The sequence below is a fragment of the Phascolarctos cinereus genome, unplaced genomic scaffold (genome assembly GCF_003287225.1).
Source record: "Phascolarctos cinereus isolate Bilbo 61053 unplaced genomic scaffold, phaCin_HiC Scaffold_5;HRSCAF=322, whole genome shotgun sequence".
Lineage (NCBI taxonomy): Eukaryota > Metazoa > Chordata > Mammalia > Diprotodontia > Phascolarctidae > Phascolarctos > Phascolarctos cinereus.
Genome location: NW_027555958.1, coordinates 78,557,508 through 78,585,496, shown reverse-complemented (window position 1 = coordinate 78,585,496; position 27,989 = coordinate 78,557,508). Strand labels below are relative to the sequence as shown.

The 27,989-nt window shown below is 38.6% G+C and overlaps 1 protein-coding gene across 1 annotated transcript; it reads right to left on the bottom strand.

Moving 5' to 3' along the window:
* Positions 1-387: 387 nt before the first annotated feature.
* On the bottom strand, positions 388-13,844 carry PDCD2 (programmed cell death 2). Its single transcript, XM_020972070.2, has 6 exons — positions 13,505-13,844; positions 9,615-9,857; positions 8,413-8,571; positions 4,565-4,668; positions 3,127-3,240; positions 388-562 (listed from the first exon to the last, which is right to left on the bottom strand). The coding sequence occupies exons 1-6, from the start codon at positions 13,797-13,799 to the stop codon at positions 404-406; spliced, it is 1,074 nt and encodes a 357-aa protein (XP_020827729.1). The 5' UTR covers positions 13,800-13,844; the 3' UTR covers positions 388-403.
* Positions 13,845-27,989: the final 14,145 nt, after the last annotated feature.

Genomic DNA, 27,989 nt, shown 5'->3' with positions numbered 1-27,989 from the left:
CATATCATGTCAGCATACTGAGTGTGTAAAAAGTAGTACTTCAAGGCTCTGGGTGAAAGATTCTGTTAATTATGAAAACAAGAAACTACCATCAATAAACTGATACTTGATTATGTGATTACGAACTGAACTTAAGTCCTTTGATATCTGACTTTGCAGTTCACTAAAATAAAATCCTTCCTCCCATGGTGTAGCAGGCACAGCAGCATGTGCATTAAACTAAATGTCCATCACAATCAGCCCGTCAGCAGACACTGGGGCTGTTGTGATGAGTTTTCTCTAGATTACTATAACATTAGCTTTTCTCCTCATTACACTAATACATACAAGGCCTGAAGACTGCTTAGGTATTAAAATGTTAAGAGTATAAAATAACCAGACCAGAGATTTGTTTTTCATGATTTTAAGTTGCATCTGTAAAGTCTTGTTTCCAAATGAACTCCTCTTTATACTCGGTGCCCAAGTTGCAGCTCTCCACACAGGTAAAGACAGCCAGAGTCCCCCAGTCAATACTTCTGCCCAGTCTGTCAGCCTTCAGGTAATTTAGAAGCTGTGGCATAACCTGAGAAAAGACAGCATGGAATTACAGAGCAGCACACCCCTGTTCTTGTTTAGATTAAGGATAATTATAAGCTCGGCTTTCATACTTTTGTCTTAAATTATTAAACTCTTTAAGACAGATCAGAATTATTGCGTAACTGACATTTCCAGCAAATTCCCTGGCCCCCTCTATGGCTCCAGTTGCATGTGGCCTTCAGTTTAACATATGCCTGTTTGTTGGGAAAGAGCAGCCAAGTTAAGTAAATAGGCACAAGTGTCACTTCACAATCTACAGGTCCCCTATTCTGGTTGGTTTTTTAATTAAAATAGCTCTAACAGTTATGGTGACTAAAAATGTTAGAATACTAATGTTACCCCAATTTATAATTGGTCAAAGGACAAAAACAGGCAGTTTTCTAAAGAAGAAATCCAAACTACCAAAAGCCATATGAAAAAATGCTCCAAATTATTGAGAAATGCAAATTAAAACAACTCTTGAGATTCCAACTCACATCTATCAGACTGGCAAGGCTGACAAAAAAGGATAATGATAAAATATTGGAGGGGCTATAGGAAAATAGGTAAATTGATGCACTGTTGGTGAAGTTGTGAATTAGCCCAGTCATTGTGTAAAAAAATTTGGAACTATAACCTAAAAGTTACTGAACCACACATTCTCTTTTATTCAGTGATACCACTATTAGGACTAAAACCTAAAGAGATCAGAGCAAGAGGAAAAGGACCCATATGTACAAAAATATTTATAGGAGCTTTCTGTGGAAGCCAAGAACTGGAAACTAAAAGAGATCATTTGGGGAACAGCTAAAGAAATAATAATAGATAAATGTAAGAAATTAAAGGTAAAAACCAGAGAAAGTTGTAAAAACATATATGAACTGATAAAAGTTAAGTAAGCAGAACCTAGAGGACTATGTACACAATAACAACAAAACTAAAGAAAAACTACTTTGAAAGATTTAGGAACTCTGAACAACACAATGACCAACTATGATTAAAGAGGACCCATGAGGAAACATGTCACCCACCTCCTGACTCAGGGTACAGAATGAGACATTTTTAGACATGGCCAATGCAAAAATTAAGTTTTGAACGTGCATATTTGTTACAAAGGTTCTGATCCCTCCACCTCCCCTCCCTTGAAAAATATAAATTTTTGTTAATTTTATTAAAAATTTTTAAATTTAAAATATTCTAATGTTAACAAAGAGTACTATTAATAACAATGTATAAAGAAACCATAACCTATTGAGTTATTTTGAGAAAAGAGTAAAAGGGTAGAATTGGGCCAATATAGTTCTACTTGAAATTGTATTCTATAATACAGCACATACTGGTTAATCTAAAAATCACTGCAATTCCAAAATAACCAACTAGGGAGACACACTTCAACTTGATAAGATATCAAGTGCTTTAAAAATCAGTCTCAAGTTGATTTATGGGAAAAGTGAAATTCCTACTTAAAATCCTCTCACAAAATGTAACGTGACTAGTCCTTATTCACCACCAAATAATGAAACTATGTTTTCAGGGCATTTCTACTAATTATGTATTTATTGCAATATGCATATTAATTGCATAATTTCTATTAAATGCATATAGATTTCAATGTTAATTATTAATCCATATGACATAAAAATATCTACATTTTTTAAGCTCTAGTTCTCTCTCTCCCAATTCCCTCTACCCAGTGAAAAAAAAAACAAAACAAAATCCTTGTAACAACTATGCATAGCTGAACAAAACTAATTTCTGCATTGGCTATTTCTAAAAAAATATATATCATTCTGTACTTTGAGTCAAGAAGTGTAAGTCACGTTGCTTCGTGGGTCCTCTGGAATCCTGGCTGGGCACTGTGTTGCTCACAATTCTAAAGTCTAAGGGCAGCTAGGTGGTGCAGTGGGTAGAGCTCCGGCCTTGGAGTCAGGAAGATGTGAGTTCAAATCCGGCCTCAGACCAAACACTTGACACTTACTAGCTGTGTGACCCTGGCCAAGTCACTCAACCTCAACTGCCTCACCAAAAACAAAAAAGTAAGAGCTCTAAAGTCTACAAAAGATGTATTTTTATAATACTATTGTTACTGTGTAAGTTATTCTCTTACTTATGCTCACTTCACTCTCCATCAGTTCATACAAGTCTTTCCAAGTTTTTCTGAAATCTTCCCTTTCATCATTTCTTCCAGCACAAGAGCATTCCATTACATTCATATACTATAACTGGTTCTCAGTTTCCAGTTCTTTGCTCCCACAAAAAAAGAACTATTATAAATATTTTTGTACATATGGGTCCTTTTGCTTGAAAAGGGACCCTGTTTACAGATAACTACTACAGAGTAAACACTCCTTATAGTCTGATCCATCTTCATCACTGAGAACTTCCCCTGATGCAGATCACCTTTCCCCAATGTTTTTTCATCCCATGTGATTCCAATTTATGACTTTTCACAAATGTTCCACAGAGGATGCATTTCTTTTATGTGTCAAGGGCAGATACACATATAAAAAAAATAATTCAGAAAATAGTATAATTTTTAACCATGATCATCCCTTATTTCAGAACTCATACCTGGAATTCAAATATCCTCCTGGCACCACATGGACAATTTGGAATATCTTGTTCTTGAGGAATATTTTCACCAGAAATCCAGATGGGGTCGATTCTTCTGCCATATCTAAGAATCTAAAATCAAACAGGAAAGTTCTTAACACATTATCACTCACAAATCTTACAAAAATAGTTATAGGGAAAAGATTTTTCTTCAATAATGTGGTTTTACAGATAGCTTTAGAAAGTTTACAGAGTGGGGCAGCTAAGTGGCGCAGTGGATGAGCACCATTCCTGGATTCAGGAGGACCTGAGTTCAAATCCAGCCTCAGACACATAACACCACTTACTAGCTGTGTGACCCTGGGCAAGTCCCTTAACCCCATTGCCTAGCCCGAAAGAAAGGAAAGTTCACAGAGCTTTGGAAAGTTCCCCTAAATATGGCAGAAATATTTATCTAAAATAGTCTGATATATAACATACATAACATGTCCCAGAAAATGCCTGTGTTATTATGCACTAGTAATACTTTCTCAAAACACACACTGATATTAAAACTGATAAATCAACTCAGCTCATCAGTAATGAAGGCACTATGACTCAAGAGAAAGATCTCAAAACTATTCTACGCTTATTCCATTTAACACAATCCTTGCATTCCACTTAGTGCAGCTGGCAGCAGAGTAATCAGGCAAAGTGTCCAGTTTAAATCTAGCCTATGGTCCAGCAGAATACATCTCCAGTCTTTAGCATCCTATACTTAAGATACATGTTTAAGGTTGGCCAGATGAAACAAACTAAATTAGAAAAACTGAACAAATGCCAGAAGAAACACTCTCTGATCAAGGTAAAATCCATTAATGAATCAACTCTACCAAATATTAGTTCTGCTCTAACAGGATGCTGTGAAAATTAATACACAGCTAGAAACCATACACTTCACTCCCAGGATCCAAACACCAGAGATAACTGTTTGGCACCTTTCATATGAAGTAATACTCTGAACTTCTTTTCATTTATGCCCTTGATCTCCTCTGAGCTTACTGCTTGGATTTCATTATATTTTAGGGACAGGACTTACACAAACTTAAATGTGCTTTTTTCAGGTAGCTGGCATGTTTAAGGTGAAGAGAAATGAGGTAAATTGCAGAGTAGAGTCCCATGAATGACAAAGCAAAAAAGGAAAGCAAATCATCTTCTTTTCGAAAGGGCAAACTGCAGAGACCTCATCATACAATGATGCAAAGTCATCATAAAAAGAAAAAAATTTTTATAAAGATTATCAATCATAAAGAATTAATATAATCACATTATCAGGGCATTGTTTTTATAGGCTGCCCATCAAGGCACAGTCCTTTGTAAAAAATACTTGTTGTGGTGGATTTTACCTTCTATGATAATGACCCAAAAAATATTTTTCTAAGGTAAAAGATGTACAATTACTCTTCGTCTACTTTACCTGGTCTGGCTCAAGGGCTACGTGAGTTTTAAATTTCTGGAAGATTTTATCTTCCTCAGATTCATGTTTTGCTATGGAATCCAATTCTGCCTCAAGTGCTTCATCTGAAAGAAACAAACAAATGCTGTAAACAAACTCTAATGGCAGAAGATATGCAACAATATCAATAACTCACTTATTTAGCACTTCATAGCTCATAGAGAGCTTTCTTAACAACTATGAGGTAACTATTAACAATATTATCCCTATTTTACAGATCAGAGCACTGAGGATCACAGATGTCAGTAACTTGTCAGGGGGGCCTTCCTGTATACCATATCATGGTAAGTCTACTCAAAGTAGTTTTCATGCACTTACATCTTCTAAACATTTAAGTGAGGCATGTAGATAGTGCAGGCTCTGGAGTCAGGAAAATCTATCTGAGTTCAAATCAGATAATAACTGCGTGACCTTGGGCAAGTCACTTAACTTCTTCTGTCTTCCTCAGTTTCTTCATCTGCAAAATGAGGAATATAATAGTACCTACCTCCCAGGGTTGTTGTGAGGATCAAATATGATCTCTGCAAAGCTTTTAAGCGTGTCAGACACATAGGAAGCACTTAATAAATGTTTCCTTCCCTCCATCATAAATGCTTTTTCATTCAATCATTGATTCAAATATTCCTACCTCTCCTCTACCCAGCAAGCCATCCTTAGTAAACAAAGAATAAAAAAGAGAGAGTCTAACAGGACATAAAACATTCTATACCCATAATCTACCTCTCCAAAGAAGACAGAGAGGCGTCATGCATTTATTTTCCTTTTAGTATGTTACAAATTAAAGGCCAGCTATTTTTATTGGCTTCCTCAGGATCTGAATCATATCCACGCTTCAAATTCTATCTCCTTCTTTAAGCTATCCCTATTTCCTTCTTTGTATAGTAATGGCTGGATTGAAAACATAGTAGCAGTGCAATATAACAGTTAATTGTTCTGTTTCTTTGTGTTATGAGACAGTCTCTAGCCTCAAAGAGTTTATAGTCTCATGTGGGAAATTACAATACTATTTAACATTTATATAGCACTTTAAGGTTTACAGAGCACTGTACAGATATTACTTCATCTGAAACCCTATAAGGGACTGGCTATTATTATCTCCATTTTACAGAGGAGGAAACAAGAGAGGTAAAGTGGTTTCCTCAGACAAAACGATCACAACAGAAGACAAGGGCCAGAATCAATACCTTACAAAGGAGATAGCCTTCTCTTGGGGGGGGGGGGGCACACTACACGGAGGAAACATGTAAGCTGGGACTTGTGAAACAGAAAAATGATGACAAGCAGAGAAGACAATAAGGAGTCTAACAGGCACTTCAGGTAGAGGTGATGGCACAAGGAGAAGCTTAGACGAAGGCCAAGACAAAGATGAGTTCAGGAAAACTGAGAAGACGAGTCAGCTAAAGCATAAAGTTCACACAGGAGAGCAGTGATAAAGTTGAGGTCAGTTTAAGAGAAGACTTGAATGACAAAGCAAAGAAGTCAAGACTATTTGGCAGGCAATGGGATGTCACTAGAGGTTTTCAGACAAGAGGATAACAAGATTAGAGTTTGATACAACAACCTTGCAAAGAAGGTGCTGTTATTATCACCGTTTTACAGATGAGGAAACAGAGACAGAGAGAAATTAAGTGACTTGCCCAGGATCACACAGCTAGAAAATGTCTGAGACTGGATCAGAACTCAGCTTTTCCTGACTTCCAGCCCAGCACTCTATCCACTGAACCACCAAGGTGCCAAAGAAACTGGCAAAGGAAAACGATCTAACAAGCTATTGTAATAACCCAACCAGGAGCTACTGCAGTGCAATGAGAAAGTAGAGGTAACAGATATATACTAATTTGTTCAAAAAATCTGACTATAAACAGAAGAATTACAGAGCGAGAGCAAGGAGAAATAAAATTTTCCTTCCAAGACAGGAGAGATTTGGACACAGCTGTATACTCAGGGCAAGAAGTTAATGATTTACCAATACATAAAGTTGTTAAAGGACATGATATTTTAAATGAAAAAAAATGGAAACTATCAATAGTCATATGAAAGAATACTCCAAAATACAAATAAGATAACTAAAACAAAGTGAGGTGTCTTCTCACATCTATCACATTAGCAAAAATGACAAAAAATTAAAATGATTAATACTGGAAGGCCTTTAGGAAGACAAGCACACTAATCCTCCTATTGTAGCTGCAAGTTAGTCCAACTACTCTGGAAAACAATTTGGAAGTATGCTAGAAAAGCTGATACACTGTATATACCCTATGATCCTGTGATACTACTACTGAACATATACCCCTAGGAGGACAAAGACAAATGGAAGGACTTACACAAAAGCATTCAGAGGCCCACTTTTTTGTGGTAGCAAAAAAATAAGGGATAAAAGAGATTGGTGAGGGGAGGAATATTAAGCTAAAGAAGATAGAAGATGAGTAAACTCATGCCCAATGACTTTCATTTTCTTAGTAAAGGAATGGGAGGGAAAACTCTTAAAAATTCAAAATTCACAAGTCCAACAGAACTTAAATGCAATCTGATATTATGAGAGGTAAAAATCAAAACCAAATCAGCTTTCTAGTTTGCGTATTTATAATTCAAATTACACGTAGTTAAAAACTTTTCATATCATACTAGCTTAAAAATACTTATAAAAATGTACTTTCTATGTAATTTTCAAATACTTTATACATAATTTTGTTGAATATGTTATTCTATTGTATAGCTAGAAACCAGACTTTTTCTCAACTTTCACATAACCCTAGAATTGGATTTAAAACTGAACTCTCAACACAAACTTGATACTATTCAAACTGCCCTGAAATGGCTTATTCTTTCAAATTATTAGGAAATATATACAAGGTATTAACTTAGGTGGTATGAATGTGCTAAATTAGGGTACATTACTTAAGACAAAACATCTAATTTCTCTGGGTGAGCATAACTCTCTAACCACTTCAGTGGCCTCTATTAATTAGAAAATGCCTCCCATGACAGAGGGATTAAAATTTTCTTGATGAATTAATAAACTTTCTCCTAACACTTCTCTGCCTGATGTTAACAACTACATTTATGTAGAGTATCATGGATTACATTCTTTTGCTTTGATGAAGCTACAAAAGACTACAGCTGAACTACAGCTAAGTAAGCTAAGAGGGAGAAGATAGATATTTTCCATCTGCAACATTATTTGTTATTTAAAGGCTAGTAAAAGCTAGCTGGTAAAGTGACTAGATTAGTGACATTTGGCTTGGACCAGAGTCAACTGGAATAACTGTATCTGGAATACTAGCATTTTCCTTACTAGGGAGGAATGGAATCCTAGATGTTTAATGAGAAGGGCTTATTGATATCTAGTGGTGAAAAGCATTACTGAGAGCCAGGAATCCAAATAATTTATTGCAAATTATTGTCTAAAAAACGAAGTCATTTCTGATATTTTGTGGATCTGTGCTTTTATCCTGTTTTTTATTTTTATTTTGACTGTGATTTCAATGATGCTCTGGGTGAAGAATTTCCCTCTAAAAAATGCAAGCTGGCTAGGTCATTGAGAAGTTAAATGACGTTCTCAGGATCACATCTCCAGTATATGCCAGAAACAGGCCTAGAACCCAAGGGCAGTTCTCTATCCACTATTCCACAATGTCTCTGTTTTCATCCTATTACATAATTAAATCAGAATGGAAAAGCACAGGTTAGCCTTCTTTTCCCTTCACTTACAGTTTGCACACCTGTCTAGCTAATAATAATGAGGTTATCTTTGCAATAATGGTCTATTTATCTGTGAATGAACTGTCCTCTTAAAATTTACTTCTTACCCATACTGCCTTTGAGCTCTGAGTTTTCACACTTTTCCAGGTCTTCAGGAATGCAGTCAGGAACAGGAACACTGTCAGGCTCCATCTCTTCTGTTTCTATTACAATTTCATATTCCGGAAAAAGGAACTCGTGGCCTAGGATTGCACTATTCAAATTATCTAAAAGAATATGTTTGTATCAGTTACCATGTAAGGTAATAATCAACTCAAGGACAACAGAAAAATGACTCTGTGGGCCTCTTAAGAAGTTCACAATCTATATACTGCAGCCCTTCAAATACAACTATTTGTGGGGTTCAGCAATGATGGATGCTGAGGAAAGGCTTACTTGGAGGGAAGGCATATGGCAGAACTGTACCTGACTCCCTCTTCAATCCTCTGATCTATATCAGATTCTCATGATTTTGAAGAGACCCACATATTTTTAAACATCAAGATTCTTAGGGAATATTATCCGAAGTTTTAACACATGCTTTTTGATAATTCCATTCATGATTGTTGTTTTTTTTTTAATTTTTAATTTTTTTATTTTTAGGCAATTAGGGTTAAGTGACTTGCCCGGGGTCACACAGCTAGTAAGTGTCATGTGTTTGGTCTGAGGTCACATTTGAACTCAGGTCCTTCTGACTCCAGGGCTGGTACTCTATCCACTGCGCCACCTAGTTGCCCCGCCATTCATGTTTTAATATTGCAATTAATGACATCCATCCATAAAATACTTAATTTCCAGGAAGATACCAAACCACATCATATGATGTAATATAACAAACTTCACAGAAAGCAATCACCTCTCCCAGCTTTAGCAGTCAAAGTGTTACTGTACAGGGAAGTGTGTCCTCTTCCCTCTTCTTTGCAAAAGAAAGGGGACCATAGATGTGGAATACTGAGCACAACGTCAGACTTTTCAATATTTTGGCTAGTTTTATATAACTTTTTTTCCTTCTTTCCTCTTAAATTCTTTATCAGAAGAGGTCTGACTCTCTGGGAGGGAGATGGGAAGGGCACAGTGAGAAAGGAAGGTGATGTAAACAAAACATAGCAATAAAATTTTATTTTAAAAATTAAGTACACCCCAGTGGCTTGTCTTTTTAAAACAAAATCATTTTTGACATCACTATTAAGAACTCAGAACCACAAAACAGAAGGATAGGGAGCTGAAGGAAAATTACTTGGAAAATGATTTTTTTAAGTATTTAACTAACCTGATGTTGTACAAGACTGCTTATGTCCCAACTTCCAATCAAGAGTCTGATGATCCTTACTACAATAATGGGCCTTATGACATTTGGAACAAACTTTGGGACCCAAACAGCCACAAACCCTACAGAGATGAACACCAGATCGAAGCTGTATACTTAGAGAATCATCTTCTTCATCCGGTGGCTCTTCAGATGGTGGTTCATAAGAATAATGGTCATTTTTCCTGGGTAGTTGATTCCTAAAAACTAGAAAAGTAGAATGGAAATAATCAAAATATATCCATAAAAATATTATGCCACTAAAGGAGTTCTCTAAATTATATAAAAGGAAAAATTATGGTATTCATAGGAAGCTGATGTTAGGGTGAAAACACTGATGCTCCTTCAATGCTTCTGGAGTTGCTCATAATGCCAAAGAATCTGCTACTTGCTGAGTGGTCACCAGCAGAGTTGGGCTGAACATTTCATAAATTGTTTGGACTGTTCCTAAAATACAGGCTAAACGAGTTTAGCATAAAGATAATAGAGAATGTTACATTGTTGTGCATATTCTTTTTTAGATAAGTTTTCCTTTTCATTTGTTTCTTTATCAGGTATAATTTTATTTTTTACTCTATTTGATCTGAAATTTTTTCATAGAAATGATGCTTACTAGGCAACATTTTAGAAATATGTTGGTGGGGAATTCCTGCTTAAGCACAGACTGGATAAGATAATCTTTGAGGGCCCTTTCCAACTCCTAGATTCTGTGATTCCATAATACACCACGTAAAGGAACAAGTGGCAATTTTTTTAGGGGAGGCAAATTTCAACTTAACGTAATGAATAACTTATTTATCAGTTTGAACTATTAAAAATGCAAGAAAATAACTTCTATTTTCTAGCAGAAGCATGATATACCAAAAACAGCATTAGACTTGAGAGTCAGAAGGTATCTGGATCTGAATCCCACCTCTTATACTTTCTGGCTTTGTGAACATGAACATGGCACAAAAATCACAAAGTAAGCCCTATAAAAATCCTTTTCTTGGTCCTCATCCTCCCTGACCTCTCTACAGTATCTAAAGTTGCTGACACATCCACCTTCCGGCTCTCTCCTCCCTGATTTTCTTCCCATCTATCTGATGATAATAAAAAAAATAGATTTCTGTAGTGTTTTAAGGTTTACAAAACACTTTGGAAATATTATTTCACTTGAACCTCACATCAAGCCTTTCGGGTAGGTACTATTAATACCCCCAGTTTTGCAGATGAGAAGCTAAACCGAAAGAGATTAAGTGACTTGCCCAGGGTGAAACGGTTATTAAATGTCTTGAGGAAGAATTTAAACCTACATGTGCCTGTTTCAAGTCCATGGCTTTTATCCACCAGTTTGGATTAACTCCTCAAGAGTGTAGACCTACAAACAGTGGGTGCAGTATGCAGTGCAGAAGCAGATTTAGGATTAGATACAAAATATCTACAAAAGTAAACATATGGTAAGAGTAGTGGCACCAACTGCTGGGGCAGGGAGGTGGGCAGGAGGTTTAGGACATCTGATTCTTTTCAACCTCCTCTGAAACATCATCATCCACATCCCAGTCTTGATGTGGGTGTACCCTCAGGCTCTGTCCTGGCCCATCATCCACAGCCTACTGGATATCTCCACCTCTATGTTCCACAGAAATCTGAAACTTTGCAAGTCTAAAATACAACTTTCACCCTAAACTCAACCTCCTAACTTCCTGATTTACATCAGTGACATCACCATCCTTCAAGGGCTGCACTCTTTCCATGTACTCACCCCTCCATACGAACTCAATGGCCAAGTCTTGTGAATTTTACCTCCACAACATCCGTCTCATCTGTCTCATTCTCTCCATTCATACTAGTTCAGGCCCTTGTCAACTCTTACCTGGACTACCACAACAGACTTCTAATTGGTCTCCCTGCCTCCAGTCTTTCCCCTCTGCAAACCATCTTCCATATAACTGCCAAGTTGATATTCCTAAAGCACAGGTCTAACTATGCCATTCCCTGGTTCTAGAAGCTTCAGCAGGTCTCCTTTGCCTGTAAGATAAATATAAATGTCTCTGTTTGGGATTTAAAATCCTTCACAACCTCACATCAGCCTCTTCCCAAGTTTATCACACATCACCCCAACGTGACTTTTACTTTTCAGTCAAACAGACTTACTTGCTGCTCCCCAAACAAAACACCCCAACCCCCAAAGTCTCCGTGACTTTGCCCAGGCTGTCCCCTACCCCTGGTGTGTTCTCCCTCCTGTCCTTCAGCTCTTGGAAGCCCTGACTACATTAAAGGGTAAAGTTAAGTGCCCTTTCTTCAGATTTCCTAAACCTCCTGCCTACCTCCCTGCCCCAGCTGCTGGTGCCACTACTATTACCATATATTTACTTTCATAGATATTTTGTATCTAATCCTAAATCCCGCTTCTTCACTGCATACTACGCCCAGTATTTGCAGGTCTACACTCTTGAGGAGTTAATCCAAACTGGTGGATAAAAGCCATGGACTTGAAACAGGCACATGTAGGTTTAAATTCTTCCTCAAGACATTTAATAACCGTTTCACCCTGGGCAAGTCACTTAATCTCTTTCGGTTTAGCTTCTCATCTGCAAAACTGGGGGTATTAATAGTACCTACCCGAAAGGCTTGATGTGAGGTTCAAGTGAAATAATATTTCTGAAGTGTTTTGTAAACCTTAAAGCACTACAGAAATCTAATTTTTCTTATTATCATCATTACTATTGTTATCTAAGCCCAAACAGAACAAACATAATCCCTCTTTCATGTCAGCCTTTCAAATACTTGAAAAAAGGTCATATGCCCTACACAAACACAGCACATACTAATAACGGAGATCTAATAATAATAATAATATAGCACTCACTATGTGCAACAGGCTTTACAACTATTATTTCATTTAATCCTCACAACAACCTTGGGATGTAAGTATTATTATCCCCATTTTGCAGATGATGAAACAGCCATGAGTTAACTAACTTCTCCAGGTTCAAGCCGCTAGTAAGTGTGTGAGGTCACATTTGAACTCAGGTCTTCTGTCTCCAGGCCCAGCACTACTATATTTTCTAGCTGCCCCCATCTTCCTTGTAATCCTGCCTCTGCCAGTTATTGTGTGACTATGTAACAATTCACCTAATTTTTCTGGGCCTCTATGTTTTCACTTATAAAATGGGGCTAATAATTGTAGATCGTACTTCTGAGCTCTGAGTACACAGGAGACTAATTTTTTTTTAAATGAGCCAAAATCCAAAAAAGGAGGGGAGAAAAGACTCAGAGGGAAATTTTTAAAGGAACAAAACAATAATTAAGGAAGAGGGTGGGAAAGCAAGCATGCAGGAACTACCGGGAAATAGCTGAAAACTTGCACTCTACAGCACTTCCCTCCCAATACCCCCTCCCATACACACACACCACAGGACTTCCGCCCAGTCCCCTATTTTTCCACGTCTCCCTTCCCTCTGGGAAAGCTGGTGGCTCGCTCGTGGCATCAGGAAGACCGAGTTCAAATCTGGCTGCAGACACTTCCAGCTGTGTGACCCTGGGCAAGTCACTTAACCCTGTTTGCCTCAGTTTCCTCACCTGGAAAATGCGAATAATAACGGCACCTACCTCCTAGAGTTGTTTGGAGAATAGAATAAGATAACAATCCAATCGTAAAAAGTGGGCTTGGCACTGCTTTCCCTTTCCTCACTCCTCGGACTCCCTCCCGGGCAAGGCCAAGGAGAACGGGCCACGGCTCTCAGCAGACACTAATACAGGTCGGCCGGACTGCGCTGGGGCTAGCCTGCCTCGCTAGGATGGAGGAGACGGCGGAGGCGGAGAGGGGCAGGCCGCGGGCGGCGGGGCACGGAGGGCGAGCGGGCCCTGACCTCGGAAGGCGGCGCAGCACGGCGGCTCCCGGCAGCAGAAGACGAAGAGGCTGCGGTGGAAGGCGTCGGCGCGGTCCGGGAGCGGCGCGTATAGCTGCAGCAGGAAGGCGAGCGGCCGGCGGCACAGCGGGCACGCGAGCTCCGCGGGGCCCGGAAGGCCGCATTCGGCAAGCCACGCCGGCCGCCCGCCCACCTTGCTGGGGAACTGCTCGCTCCGCAGGCGCCAGCCCGGCGCTTCCACGGCGAAGCCCAGCTCCACTGCGGGGGCCGGGGCCGGGACTGCGGCCGACGCCATGACAACACGCCCGGCACCAACACTAGCTGAACACCAGAGAGACCAACTCACACGTCCTACAGAGCGCAGCTTGCCGGAAACAGCCCGGCCACAACCGGAAATGCGCCCTGGGGAAATGGGTCCGTCCCACGCCGGACACCCGGGATGTTGGACGACAGGTTCCCTGTCAGAGTCATTTTGCTCAGCTCTTTCTGAGCGTCTTAGCTACGAGAGCGGGTCCCGTGGGGGTGGGATGGGGGAGGAGATTGAAATAATTGAGAAATAATAGCTGGTATTTATGTAACATTTTAAAGTTTGCAAAGGGCAAATACTAGTAGCTAGCAATCATATGCTGCTTTAAGGTTTACAGCATGCTTTACATGTTTCTCATTTTAACCTGACCAACAACCCTTCAAGATATTCCCTTTTTACAGATGAGGACATTGAGACAGACAGAGGTTAAGTGACTTGTCTAGGATCATACAGTCTAATGTAATGTCTAGGCTACATTTAAACTCAGGTCTTCCTGACTCCAGGTCCGCTACTCTATGCATTTCACCACCTTTGTTATTCAGTCATTTCAGTCGTGTCGCTTTGTGACCCCATTTTGGGGTTTTCTTGGCAAAGATACTGGAGTGGTTTGTCTTTTCCTTCTCCAGCTCATTTTACAGATGAGGAAATGGGACAAAAAGAGTTAAGTGACTTGCCCAGGGTCATACGCTTAGCAAATATCTGAGGTCACACTTGAACTAAGGAAGAGGAATGAATCTTTCTGACTCTATGCACTATGGCGCCACCTAGCAGCCTAGAAAGAGGACGAAGAGGATGTCTTTTTTGATGGAACTGTTTCAACTTTTAACTTGAGTCTCATCTGTAAAGAATGAAGAAAACTCTTATAAAAGGACCTTATTTGTTATCCTGAGCTTTTTAACATTGTGGGACTGTATCGTTACAAGTGAAGTCATTTTTCAGTTGCAATGAAGAATTTAGGTGACCCTGGCTGTCATCTGTGATCAATCCGACACCTAGAATATTATAAATAATAATCTATATCTTTATTTTATGATTGAACTTGCCCCTAGGACACAGGATGCCTCCATACTTTTGTTTCCAACCACTCATCTGCATGAGACCTAACAGGAATCTGGGAAATGTAATAGATATGATCACCATAAGCAAGGGTGGGCTCCCTCACTTAGGGAACCCTGATCTGAGATAGAAGGTTCATCAAGGAGAAAAAGCAAACTGCTCCTGTATTCTACTTGGTGATATGTCAGACCAGAGTGTGGGAAGTCAAAAAGAATAAAGCTTCTATCAATCCTAGGTTAACACCTAGACCAATGAGAGATTGGAGATGGCAAAGAAAGAAGAAAAAAAACTGTAGCTAACCAAAGAGTTCTGGGGCTGCATTTAAATTTAGGCCTTCTTGATTCTAGACCTAATGCGCTATTTGCTGTGCCACCTAGCTGCTTAAAGTGTACTTGTCATACAAAGCATAATTATGACCTTATAGCTTTGCCTGCCAGGCCTTAAGTTCTACCTGGCCTTTTCATCTTCCAGAAGCTGTCTTATTTTTTTGTGTTCCATAATTGAAATTTAAGTTTCTTGAGAGACTTAGTACAGTGCTTAGTAAGTGCTTAATAAATGTTTTTCCTTTCTGTTTCATAATAGCAAAACAAAACCAGCAATAGTGATATGAATAGGCCTAAAAAGGAACAAAACATGCATAAGCATTAGCATACCTGTAAACAGGTAGCAAAACAGTGAACAACTAACAGACAGGAGTTGCTGTATTATATTAGCACAAAAACAAATGTTAACAGCCAAATAATAAAGTAGGAGCACAACTCAGACATGTATATGCAATTATATCCAAGGCATCCTTTGTGTGGACAGTCTCTAGTATTGTCACTCAGTTTCATGTGTAACCACTTCTCCAGTCCTACCTAGAACATCAGTTGTGACCTTTCTGTCCCTAAACCTCACTCATTAGGCTGATTATCATCCCCTTTACAACCATAGTCCTTCCATCTTTACACTGAACTCGTTGAAAGGCCAACATTTCCATGCTCTATGGGTTGTCTCTCTATTCTATAACTGGTCCTCTCCCCTTGTCTGAATTAGGATTTTCCTTAATTTGAAGCAAGGTTGGGTAACAGTACACAATGTTGTTATTGTTTTTTTTCCAATAGGAATGTTATTTTATGAATTGTTATCTGGTTTAAACAGTCCTTATACAACTGGTGAATGGTCTCTTTTGCTTAGAATCCACTGAGGTAAATGTCTATCACTTCTCTCTACCTGTTCATCAGAGAGTCCATGTAACTCCCCTATCTCATTGCCACTGTTAGTAGCAATTCCGCAAACAGACAAATTATCCAATCTTTCAACAGCTTGGTATGGAATAGCTCCCCACAGCTCTGCTAATTTGTGTGTCCCTTGAACATCACTGTTTCTTAGTAAAACTCTGTCTCCTTGTTGGAGATCTTGATGACAAACTCAGGTATCATACTGTTACTCACTTCTGCCAGAGCTCTTATGATCAGAAGTTACTGCTAGTTGGCAGGCTTGTTTTGCCCTCTCCCTTAGCTGAAAAATGTTGTCAGTATTTGCATCTTTTCCATTGTTTGAGATTCCAAAGTATCTCATTAGGTAGGTGTGGCCCTCTTCCAAACATGAACAAATATGGTATAAAGCTTATGACGTTATTCCTGGTGGAATGTATATATGTACTAGAAATGCCACATGCTGACTCCACTGAACTTTCTTTTTTTTGTTACCTAACAGCTTCTAACATGTTTAGCACCACATTAAAATAAGACCTAGAAAGTAAGAAAATAATTACAGTTGGCTTTAACATTCCTCTTTCTGACAAATCTCATAGAAACATAAATGAGAAAGAAGTTAAGGATCTAAACAAAATGTTAGAAAATGTAGCTATGATGGATCTTTATGATTGTTGAATGGAAATTTTAAGGAGTCTACTTAGTATCAACAATGTCTTTACATAAAAAAATCAATCACATTATAGAACATTATTTTGGTCTCAATAAAACTATGACAGCTGCAATACATTCCATAAAAATCTGGTTTGTGGTTCTATACCCCTTTCCATAATTGTATGTGAGGATAGTTACTCTAAGATTTTCATGCCCACAAAATGCTTTCCACTATGAATGTAAACAAATTGATATTGTTTGCTAGTGAATGTATATAAGCATACACATATGTAATATGTAGCTATTTGTGTAAAGGGACTTCTTTTCTCCTTAACATTAGAATCCGTAAGAAGTTTTCCCCTTATCTAAGTCAACCTTCACAAATAGAATACTAAGGGAAAGTTACAAACTATTTCTGGCAAAGACTCTATTATTTTCTCCTCAGCCCCTCCCCCCTCCCCAGCATATGCCTCAAGGTCATTTCCCTTGCTTGGCAAAGGAAAAATCTATTTTAAAGATAAAGAATGCTCCCTAAAATACTTCCTTTGTTTTCCTGCTTACTTAGGAAATTTATTGCAATTTTACTATTTTGCCTTATATTTCTGACCTGTTGGGAAGATTTTTCTCTACTTCCAAATTTATAACAATGCTTACCTCTCAGGACATAAAGTAAGCCCATATAAATCATCAGTATCCATATATGTCACCCACAAAACCATGCAAGAAGAGATAGTAAGAGATACTCTATTTAAAATAAACGCATGAGGCAGCTAAATGGTGCAGTGGATATAGCACCGGCCCTGGATTCAGGAGAACCTGAGTTCAAATCTGGCCTAAGACACATAACACTAACTAGCTGTGTGACCCTGAGCAAGTCATTTAACCCCATTGCCTAGCCACCCCCCCCAAAAAAAATAATAAAATAACCACAGACAGTCTAAAATGCCTGGGAGTACAGCTGCCAGAACAAATCCAGGAACTATATAAACAAAATTATATTTAAAAAACTTTATTTAAATACAGCCAGATTTAAATAATTGGAGAAATATTAATTGTCCATGGGTAGGCAGGGCTAATATAATTAAAATGACAATTTTGCCTAAATTATATATTCAATGCCATCCTAATTAAATTATAAAAAATTATTTTACTGAGTTAGAAAATTAAAAAAGAAGCATAGGAAGCAAAATAGCTTTGAAAAGGAGTAATACTTATTCTATACTTTTTCAAAAAAAGGAAATGGTATAAAATGTCAATTTTGTCAATGTCAATGTGGTTTTATAATGAATCCTCTTTTTAGGTTGTGCTGTGTGTGTGAAAATGTTCTTTTTTTGTCTTTATGTATTTAAGTTCAAAATAACTAAAAATTTAAAAAATAATGCTCAGCTCAGCACAAATGAAGTAGTTTCTTTTCGCACCTCAATTCCTATAGATTACAAGTTTCTGAATTCTGCAGATATTAAAGATGAGCTTTCTGATCCTGTGTATTTACAATCTCATCTAGTTAATCACTGACCTAGAATCCTTCTTGATTTATATCAAACATGGGAAAAGCTGGTGTGCCATCTTTGAAGTCTGTACTCCCTCTCCTCCAATCACTGTTCCTCGATGGAACTGGTACCTCACATATGCAATCCTATCATCCCATCTTTGGTACTGAAATCTCCATAAGCCATCACCCCATCATAGCTAACTTGAAACCTCAGGCGTCTATAATGCTATTCAGATAACTGGTAGAGAGCCAATGTAGATTAGGCAATGTCTCAACTCATTTCCAGTCCTCCAGTCCTCCTACTGGCTATGAAGTATATCCTTCAATAAACTTCATCAGAACATGTAAATTCAGTGCATATGGCCAGTTTCCTTCCTCTGTGTAGATGGCTGTTAGTTTATCATGAAATTAGTCATTAGAGGCCAATTTCCAATAAATATTGGAGGGAATATAGATATAGGGCAGCTAGGTGGCACAGTGGATAGAATGCCAGGCCAGGAGTCAGGAAGAGTCATCTTTATGAGTTCAAATCTGGCCTCAGACACTTATTGGCTGTGTGATCCTGGGCAAGGCACTTAACCCCATTTGCCTCAGTTCTTCATCTGTAGAATGAGCTGGAGAAAACATAGCAAATCACTCCAGTATCTTTGCCAAGAAAATCCTAAACGAAGTCACAGAGTCAGACGTGACCGAAAAATGACTAAAAAATATATATACATGGGAATCTTCTCAATTTCATTTTCAGTTGTTTCCTGTGGATCCCAAAAGAAATTCTAACTCATTTGGTAAAAGAAGTAGTGTACTAAATCAGAAATAAATATATATTATAGATAGGAATATATTATATATTAATATATAATATTAATATAATATAGATACATTATAATAGGAATAAATATATATTATAAATTCAGAAAGGCTGAAATGTTATGTAGCACTTCTATGACTATTTCCCGAACTCACACTCACAATCAAGGTTTGGGGTACCCAGAAGGTTGCTGCTATTTGCTCTTGGGGTTCTAATCTAGAGGTGAGCTTGATGGGCTGAGGTTTTAGTACATTCGCTCACAAATGCCCACTGATTTATTCCCCATTAGTAATTAGCCAACCAGACAATCAGTTCTTACAAAAGATATTTACTAAGCAGGTATAGTAAGAACAATTGGTACAAAATAGCCCTTCACCCAAAAACCAGGGAAACATTCCTCCGCTGCACACACGAGGCCCCCAGGGAAGAATAAGCTCAACCTCATAATACAATTGTAGTGAAGTGCATATGGTAAGGATACCTCCAGCTCCTGGCTCTGGAAGTCCTTTTCTTCCTTTGTGGGCTACTCATGAAGTTCTCTGTAGGTGTAGCTGTCTGCTGAGGCTCAAGATCTTTCTAGAACCCACTGTCAGCCCTGCTCTGGCTATGCCTTACAGGTTCATGGTCCTGAGATTGTAACATCTCTGGGTGACTGTCTATCCATATCCAAATGCAGCTGGTTTTGCTGATGATTACTACTATTGCTATGGTAGTTACTTCTACTGCTAATATTCATCTCCAACCATTAATAAGACCTCTGTTCAGACCTCTAGAACTTACAGAGTCACCTGGACACCTCCATTTCATAATATTACATTTGCCTATGATCAGGAAAGAAGAAACTCAAAGAGATGGAGGCAGCCATGTGCTCCCAGTTGCCATGGCCATGTGGTAGACAGGCCTGCTACCTCTCTCCACTAGACTCTTGTGAGTAATTAAAAGTAGTCCTGCTTTTTTTTTTCATCTGCAAAGAAAAGAGCAATGGAATGGGGTATGTCACCTCTTTTGCATACCCACCACTCAGTTCCACCTCAGCAACTGAGTTATCAATTCTTCTGGCTCCACATTTAGAAGACTTTTCATCACCACACAGCATAAATCCCTTGGTCCCAAGTGACCAGATACCCGCTCCCCACCCCCAAGTTTCCACATGGTTGTTTGGACTGAAACCAGGCATTTTGACTGAACCAAAGTTTCCACAAGGTTATTTGGACTGAAATGAGAAAATCTGTACATGCTTCAAGGACTGAACCTCCACAGGGCAGTCCACCCCATTACAATAAAATGTATCCTTTGCAAACCTTAACAAAAGTTATAATCACTAAGGGAAATATTAACAACAAACATGCTTTTTTATATATTTAAAATTATAACAAAGATACAACCTACCAAAATTTGTGGGATGCAAATAAAGCAATCCTCAGAGAAAAATGTATATCCCTGGGCACTTATATTAACAAAGAGAAAAGACTGATGAATTAAGCATACAACCAAAAAAAAAAACTAGACTAGAAAATAATAATAATCCCAAACTAAGCACAGAAGTAGAAGCTTTGAAAATCAAAGAAAGAGAGCAGAGGAGCATCTCAGAAAGACTCAGTAGGAGATTCTGACATCAGTAGGCACTCACCTAAATATCTCAGGAGCTAACCCATTTTGGAACATAGACTCCCCATGGAATGAACCAAGGAAAAGGCATTACCACAGCCACTAGAAGCCACTTTTGTATAAAAGGCAGAGATTTGGCATCTGAGTGTAAAACAAATTCAGATAGGCTGGATACACTCTTTATCCTAGAAAGAGCTATAATAACTGCCAACAAAAGCTTCCAATGTAATCATTCCACTGGCAAGCTACTCATGAGTTGCTCCTCAGAGCCCTATTTGTGGAGGGCCTTAAATGCCAAACTAAGGACTTTCTATTTTGTTTTAGATTCAGGAGGGAGGCCAATGAAGGCTTCCAAGCTGGATCGTGTCCTGGTTAAACTTGGAGTTTAGGAAGATTGTTTTGGAAGCTTTGTGGAAGATAGTTTAGAGAAGGGAGAATGGAAATGAGGAGCAGAAATAGGAAGCCATTAAAATAATCCAGGCTAGTAGTGATGAGGGACTGAACTAGGGAGGTGGTTTTATAAGTAGAGAGGAGATGGGTGTGGTTGGTGTTGTGCGGGTAGAAATAAAGCATATGAAAATCATTGTGCTGGGGAGACAATAATAACAATAAAACAGAGTCCAAGACTTGGAGAGCTGATTGAGTGGAGTAGAAGAGGAAGAGTCTGAAATGACTGAGGTCTCAAACCTTGTTGACTAGGAGTAAGGTAGTGCAAGAATAAGGAAATAATTAAAATAATGGGGAAAGCTGGAAGAGAGGCTGGTTTCTGGAGGAAATGAGCTTTATTTAAACATGTTGAATGAGTGTGATATGCTAATGGATTATCTAGGTAGAGGTGTCCAGCAGGCCTTTAGATACAGGAGCCTGGAGTTCAGACAAGAGATTAGAGTAGCAGCATATATTTTTTTTTTGTGGTAGCAAATAGTAGAAGCAAAATATATGTGTAACAATTGAGTAATGGCTGAACAAATTATAGCAGAGGAGTGTAATAAAATTTTGTGTGGTAAGAAACAATGAATATGAAGACTCCAAAAAGACTTGGCTAAACTTCAATGACCTAATGAATGTACAACAAAGTAAATAGAAACAGAAAAAACTTACACAATAACCAAAATAATGTAAAAAAAAACCCAGCATTGAAAGACATCAGAATTCTTCTGGTCAACGTAGTCACTAGTCTTGATTTCAGAAGATTGACAGTGAATCATGTCTCATTTCTTTCAGCAGAGTTAACATTAGGTAATGTGCATGTTATTAGCTCTTTAAGATGTGCAAAATGATGTACATGCATATCATTTGAGATAATTTAATTAGGTAATTAACTATATTGGCATGGAATGGCACATCTATTTTCAGCATGGCTAAGATTGGTTTGTTTTACTTAACTTTATTTAGTACCATAGATCATAGGATAAAACAATAGGAGCATAGAGCCAGACCTAGAGAGCTCTCAGAGGATATTAAATCCAACCTCCACATTTTGTAGATGAGGAAACCGAGGCCCATGAGGGAAAATGACTTGCCTAAGGTCACAGTTAGTATCAGAGGCAAGGCTTGAACCTAGGCCTTCTGACTTCAGAGTCACGGCTCTTTCCACAAGGGAGGGCTCTATTGTGGGAGTGTCAGGTTATTGGAAAATAATAGCAATGTCTTAAAACAAGCATAAGAACATTTTTTAAATTAGGTCTGGCTCTATGTATGTGGGAATCATTTGCATGCAGATAATTGAATCTGTGGAAGCAGAAGAGTTCAGTAAGACAAGGTATAGGGAGAAAAGAAAGGCCAGGACGCTAGGGAACATCTATACTAGGGAGTCAAGACAGATGATGAACCAACGATGGAAACTGAGGGCAGGTAGAAGAACCAGGAGGGAATAATCACAAAAGCCTCAGAAGGAAAGAGTATTTGGGAGAAAAGCGTGTCAAAAGCTGCAGAGAGATATGAGATTTGGAAGTAAAGAAATTATTGGAATTATTTCAAAGGATCAGTAAAGCTGCATGAACACCAAGCTGTATGGAACTGGGAAGCCAGAGCTTTGATTGGACATCTCCCAGTTATCTCACTCCACATTCCAGACCTATTCCCCACTGAATTGATTCCTACCTCTCATATTTCTTCCTCTGACATCAAGTATTGTTATTTTATTATTACATATTTTCCTAATCAACCTGTTCTAATAGCACAATTGCCAAATTATTGAGGTCTGTGAAAATTTCATATTAAAACAAGTCCCACACTGATGAAAATTTTATTGTAGTATTCTTCATAATAGCAAGAACTGGAAACAGTAGATACTTATCAATTGGAGAACAGCTAAACAAAATATATGAATATAATGATAAAATATGACTGCCATGAGTAACAATATAAAGAATATAGAGCAGAGGAAGGCTTACATGAATAGTCAAGTAAGCAGAACCAGGAAATTAATATACACAACAATGCAAATGGAAAAACTCTCCCCGTCTCTAAATTTGAACGCTAAATATTTATAATGACCAAGTTTGACTCTGAAGATTAATTTTTAAAATGGATCTCTCTACCTTCTTTACAGAGGTGGAGAGCTATGAGTATGAAAGTATATGTATACTGTCAGCCTTAATTCATATGTTGGCTAGTTTTGCTGAACTGCTTATCTTTCTCATATACTTTATTAAAAGGAATGGCTCCCTAAATAGGGGAGAGGAAAGATTAAGGTGATATTTTTAAAAATATTTATTTTATATTATATATTATATGTTTTTTGGTGTGTGTGTTTTAAGGGATCTTCATACTCAGCAGGTTGGACTGGGAATCACTGCTAAATCAAGCCTATAAAGGAAGGGGAATAGAATAGCAGTAAAAGACTAAGAAAACATGGAGGGATATAGACAATTCAGGTTATACTGAGGAGAAAGATGTTTAGGAAAAGTGACAGAGTTGGAAGGACAGGAAGCTAGGAATTTCAGAATCCAAATTCAAAGATCCCACAATGGTGGGACCTCAGGTTTGACCTCCCACCTCTTTGGGTAGCTGGGCTGGAGGAGTAGAACTGTGGGTTATGGAAATTGAGGTTGATGTACTGGGAGGCCAGAGCTTTTGATTGGACATCTCCCAATGATCTCCCTCCAAATTCCAGACCTACCTCCTACTGACTTCACTCTTACCTCTCATAGTTCTTCCTCTGACATCAACAATTCTCGAATACCAATCTCATTGGTGTGGGTATTTACACCCCCTAGAGCAAATTGCAACTCCTCCATGCCACTTAATACTGTGTAATTTTTGTCTCTTCTTATAAATCCTACCCAATATGCTAGAGGCCTTCCCTTTTAATTCCATTACTGTTTCTTGGATAGCAATGCAATTCCCAAATTATCTATCTGCTATCCCTTGGTCTGTTTCATGACTAGCAATGCCTTTTTTTTTCTTTCAGTAATACATGTACTTAATGATGCTTTGAAGTTGTAGAATCACAGAATCTCAAGATTTTGGAGGGACCTCAAAGGCCATCTAGACTAATCCAGACACAAATTAGAATCCTCTTAGAACATCCCCAATAAAACTATGCCCAAAGGGCTATAAAAACGTCCATACCCTTTGACCCAGCAATAGCACTTCTAGGGCTATATCCCAAAGAGATCATACAAATGGGAAAAGTATCCACATGTACAAAAATATTTATAGCAGCTCTTTTTGTGGTGGCAAAGAATTGGAAATTGAGAGGATGCCCATCAACTGGGGAATAGCTGAACAAGTTGTAGTATATGAATGTAATGGAATACTATTGTGTTATAAGAAATGATGAGCAGGGAGTGAAAGGAGTGACTTGTTTGAGCTCTCCCCCAAATCCCTCCAAATACTCATAAAAAATGGCTCTAAACAAATTCTGAAGCAGCAGAACCCACAAAAAGACAGAGTGAAACAAATTTCCAGCCCAAGACAACCTGGATGATTGATCAGAAAGGTGTATCGCGCCGGGCTGGGAGCGCAGCGCGCAGCACAGCATGGGCGCACAGGCCGCAGCAAACCTGGAGCAGGCCTCAGAGGACTGAATCGCCGGCAGCTGTGGAGGTTTCCAGACTCCTCAATCCAAGAATGCCAAAGACAACTTAGAAGGTCAGTGGGAAAAGTCTGTTTCTGTTGGTGCTCAGAGAGGAAGGCGGGGTTTCAACTCCATTCCCCAAGAGCATGGCCCGGGAGGGGAGGGGGGCAGCTGCTTCCCGAGCTTCCGGCCCACAGACTGAGGGGGAATCCAGTGGCTGATCAGAGAGGGACTGCAGGGATCTCTTTGCCAGTGCTGACGCAGGAATCTCTTGCTTTGCCCGTGTGTGGATCTGGGTCACAGTTCTGGGCGGCAGTGCTGGGGTGAGGAGGAACGCTGGCATGGTGGAGCTTGTAGTGGCTGTGGAGAGGAACCCCTCCTCACAGTTATGGGACAGAAAGGAATACTTGTGGTCACAGGCCAGGAAAGGAGTAAACACCTCGCCCCTTATCATACCACCTTGGAAGAACTGAAAATTTACAGGTCCCTACAAGTATCTCTGAAAACAGCTACACAAACCCCTGAAGCTTGGGACAGTACACTCTCCACATTGGAAGCAGACTCTTACCTTAACAAAGAGTTTAAAACTCAAGTAATTGGCTGGGATCATGAGCAAGCAGCACAAAAAGAGTCAGACTATATTATCTTACTTTGGTGAAAAAGAAGATCAAAATATACAACCAGAAGAAGACAACAAAATCAAAGCTCCTACATCCAAAGCCTCCAAGAAAAATATGAATCAGTCCCAGGCCTTGGAAGAGCTCAAAAGGGATTTTGAGAAGCAAGTAAGGGAAGTAGAGGAAAAACTGGGAAGAGAAATGAGAGTGATGCAAGAAAATCATGAAAAACAAGTCAACAGCTTGCTAAAGGAGACCCAAAAAATACTGAAGAAAATAACACCTTAAAAAACAGCCTAACCCAAATGGCAAAAGAGGTCCAAAAAGCCAATGAGGAGAAAAATGCCCTAAAAAGAAAAATTGGCCAAATGGAAAAGGAAGTCCAAAAGATTACTGAAGAAAATACTTCCTTAAAAATTAGAATAGAGCAATTGGAAGACAGTGACTTTATGAGAAATCAAGACACTGTAAAACAAATCCAAAAGAATGAAAAATTAGAAAACAATGTGAAATATCTCATTGGAAAAACAACTGACCTGGAAAATAGATCCAGGAGAGAGAATTTAAAAATTATTGGACTATCTGAAAGCCATGATCAAAAAAAGAGCCTAGACATCATCTTTCAAGAAATTATTCAAGGAAAACTGCCCTGATATAGTAGAACCAGAGGGCAAAATAGAAATTGAAAGAATCCACAGATCTCCTCCTGAAAGAGATCCCCAAAGGAAAACTCCTAGGAATATTGTAGCCAAATTCCAGAGTTCCCAGGTCAAGGAGAAAATATTACAAGCTGCCAGAAGGAAACAATTCAAGTACTGTGGAAACACAATCAGGATAACACAAGATTTAGCAGCTTCTACATTAAAGGAACTCAGGGCATGGAATATAATATTCCAGAGGGCAAAGGAGATAGGATCACAACCAAGAATCACCTACCCAGCAAAACTGAGTATAATCCTTCAGGGGAAAAAATGGTCATTCAGTGAAATAGAGGACTTTCAAGCATTCCTGATGAAAAGACCAGAGCTAAACAGAAAATTTGACTTTCAAATACAGGACTCAAGTGGAACATGAAGAGGTAAACAGGAAAGAGAAATCATAAGAGACTTATTAAGATTGAACTGTTTACATTCCTGCATGGAAAGATGATATTTGTAACTCATGAGAACTTTGTCAGTATTAGGGTAGTTGAAGGAAAAAATTGTATGTATGTATATAGATAGATAGATAGAGGGCACAGGGTGAGTTGAAGATTAAGGGGTCATATCTGGAGAATAAAATTAAGGGATGAGAGAGGATGATACTCGGAGAAGAAAGGGAGAGGTAGAATGGGGTAAATTATCTCACAAAAAAAAACAAAAAGAAAAGTCTCTCACAGTGGAGGGGAAACAGGGGAAGGTGAGAGGGAATGAGGGAATCTTATTCTCATAGGATTTGGCTTAAGGAGAGAATAACATACACATTCAATTGGGTATGGAAATCTGTCTTACCCTACAGGAAAATAGGGGGAGAAGGGGACAAGAGAGCAGGGGGGGTGATAGAGAGGGCAGATTGGGAAAGAGAGTGATCAGAAGCAAATACTTCTGAAGAGGGACAGAGTCAAAAGAAAGAATAGAATAAATGGGAGGGCAGGATAGGATTAAGGGAAATAGAGTTAGTTTTTCACAACACTACTATGGAAGTGTTTTGCATAACTGCACATGTATACAACCTATATTGAGTTGCTTGCCTTTTCAATGAGGGTGCGTGGGGAGGGAGGAAGGGAGAAAATTTGGAACTCAAAGTTTTAAAAACACATGTTTTAAAAAAATGTTTTCACATGCACCTGGGAAATAAGAAATACAGGAAATGGGGTACAGAAGTCTATCCTGCTCTACAGGAAAATAGAAGGGGAAGGGGATAAGAGAAGGGAGGGAGAGAAGAGAAAAGGCAGACCAGGGGAAGGGGTATTCAGAATGCATGACATCTTGGGGTGGGGGCAGGGGTGAGAAATTTGGAACTCAAAAACTTATGGAAGTGAATATTAAAAACTAAAAATAAATAAATTTATACTAAAAAAAAAGAAATGATGAGCAGGCAGACTTCAGAAAAACCTGGAAAGACTTGTATGGTCTGATGCTAAGTGAGCAGAACCAAGACAACGTTGCACACAATAACAGCCACGTTGTGCGATGACTAATATTGATAAACTTAACCCTTCCCAGCAATACAAGGATCTAAGACATCTCCAAAGGCCTCATGATGGAAAATGCTATCCACATCCAAAGAAAGAACTATGGAGTTTGAACATAGATCAAAGCATACTATTTTCTATTTTTTTCTTTCTGTTTTGTTTCCTCTTTCTGGTGGTTCCTCCTAGTGGTTCTAATTCTTCCTTACAACATCACTAATGTGAAAATGTTTAATAGGAATGTATATGTATAGCCTATATCACATTGTGCGCCATCTTGGGGAGGGTGGTGGGAAGGGGGAGAAAAATTTTAAACTCAAAAGCATATGGAAGTGATTGTTGGTAAATCAAAATAAATTTTTAAAATTTAAAATTTAAAAAAAAACCATCCCCAATAAGCAGTCATCTGACTTGGATTAGACTTTCAGCAAGAAAAAAATATACATCTGCTGAGACAGTGCATTCCAGTTTGGGATAACTTCCAACCCTTGAGAAATTTTCCTTAAAGATAAAACATAACTTTCTGTAACTCTTACCTACCTATTGCTACAAG

Excerpts from the sequence above, each read along its gene's own strand:
- PDCD2 (XM_020972070.2), bottom strand. The coding sequence starts at position 13,799 with ATGGCGTCGGCCGCAGTCCCGGCCCCGGCCCCCGCAGTGGAGCTGGGC. Across the intron at positions 9,858-13,504 it reads GTGCTGCGCCGCCTTCCGAG|TTTTTAGGAATCAACTACCC; the intron begins GTCAGGGCCCGC and ends CTACTTTTCTAG. Across the intron at positions 4,669-8,412 it reads AGAGCTCAAAGGCAGTATGG|ATGAAGCACTTGAGGCAGAA; the intron begins GTAAGAAGTAAA and ends TGTTTCTTTCAG.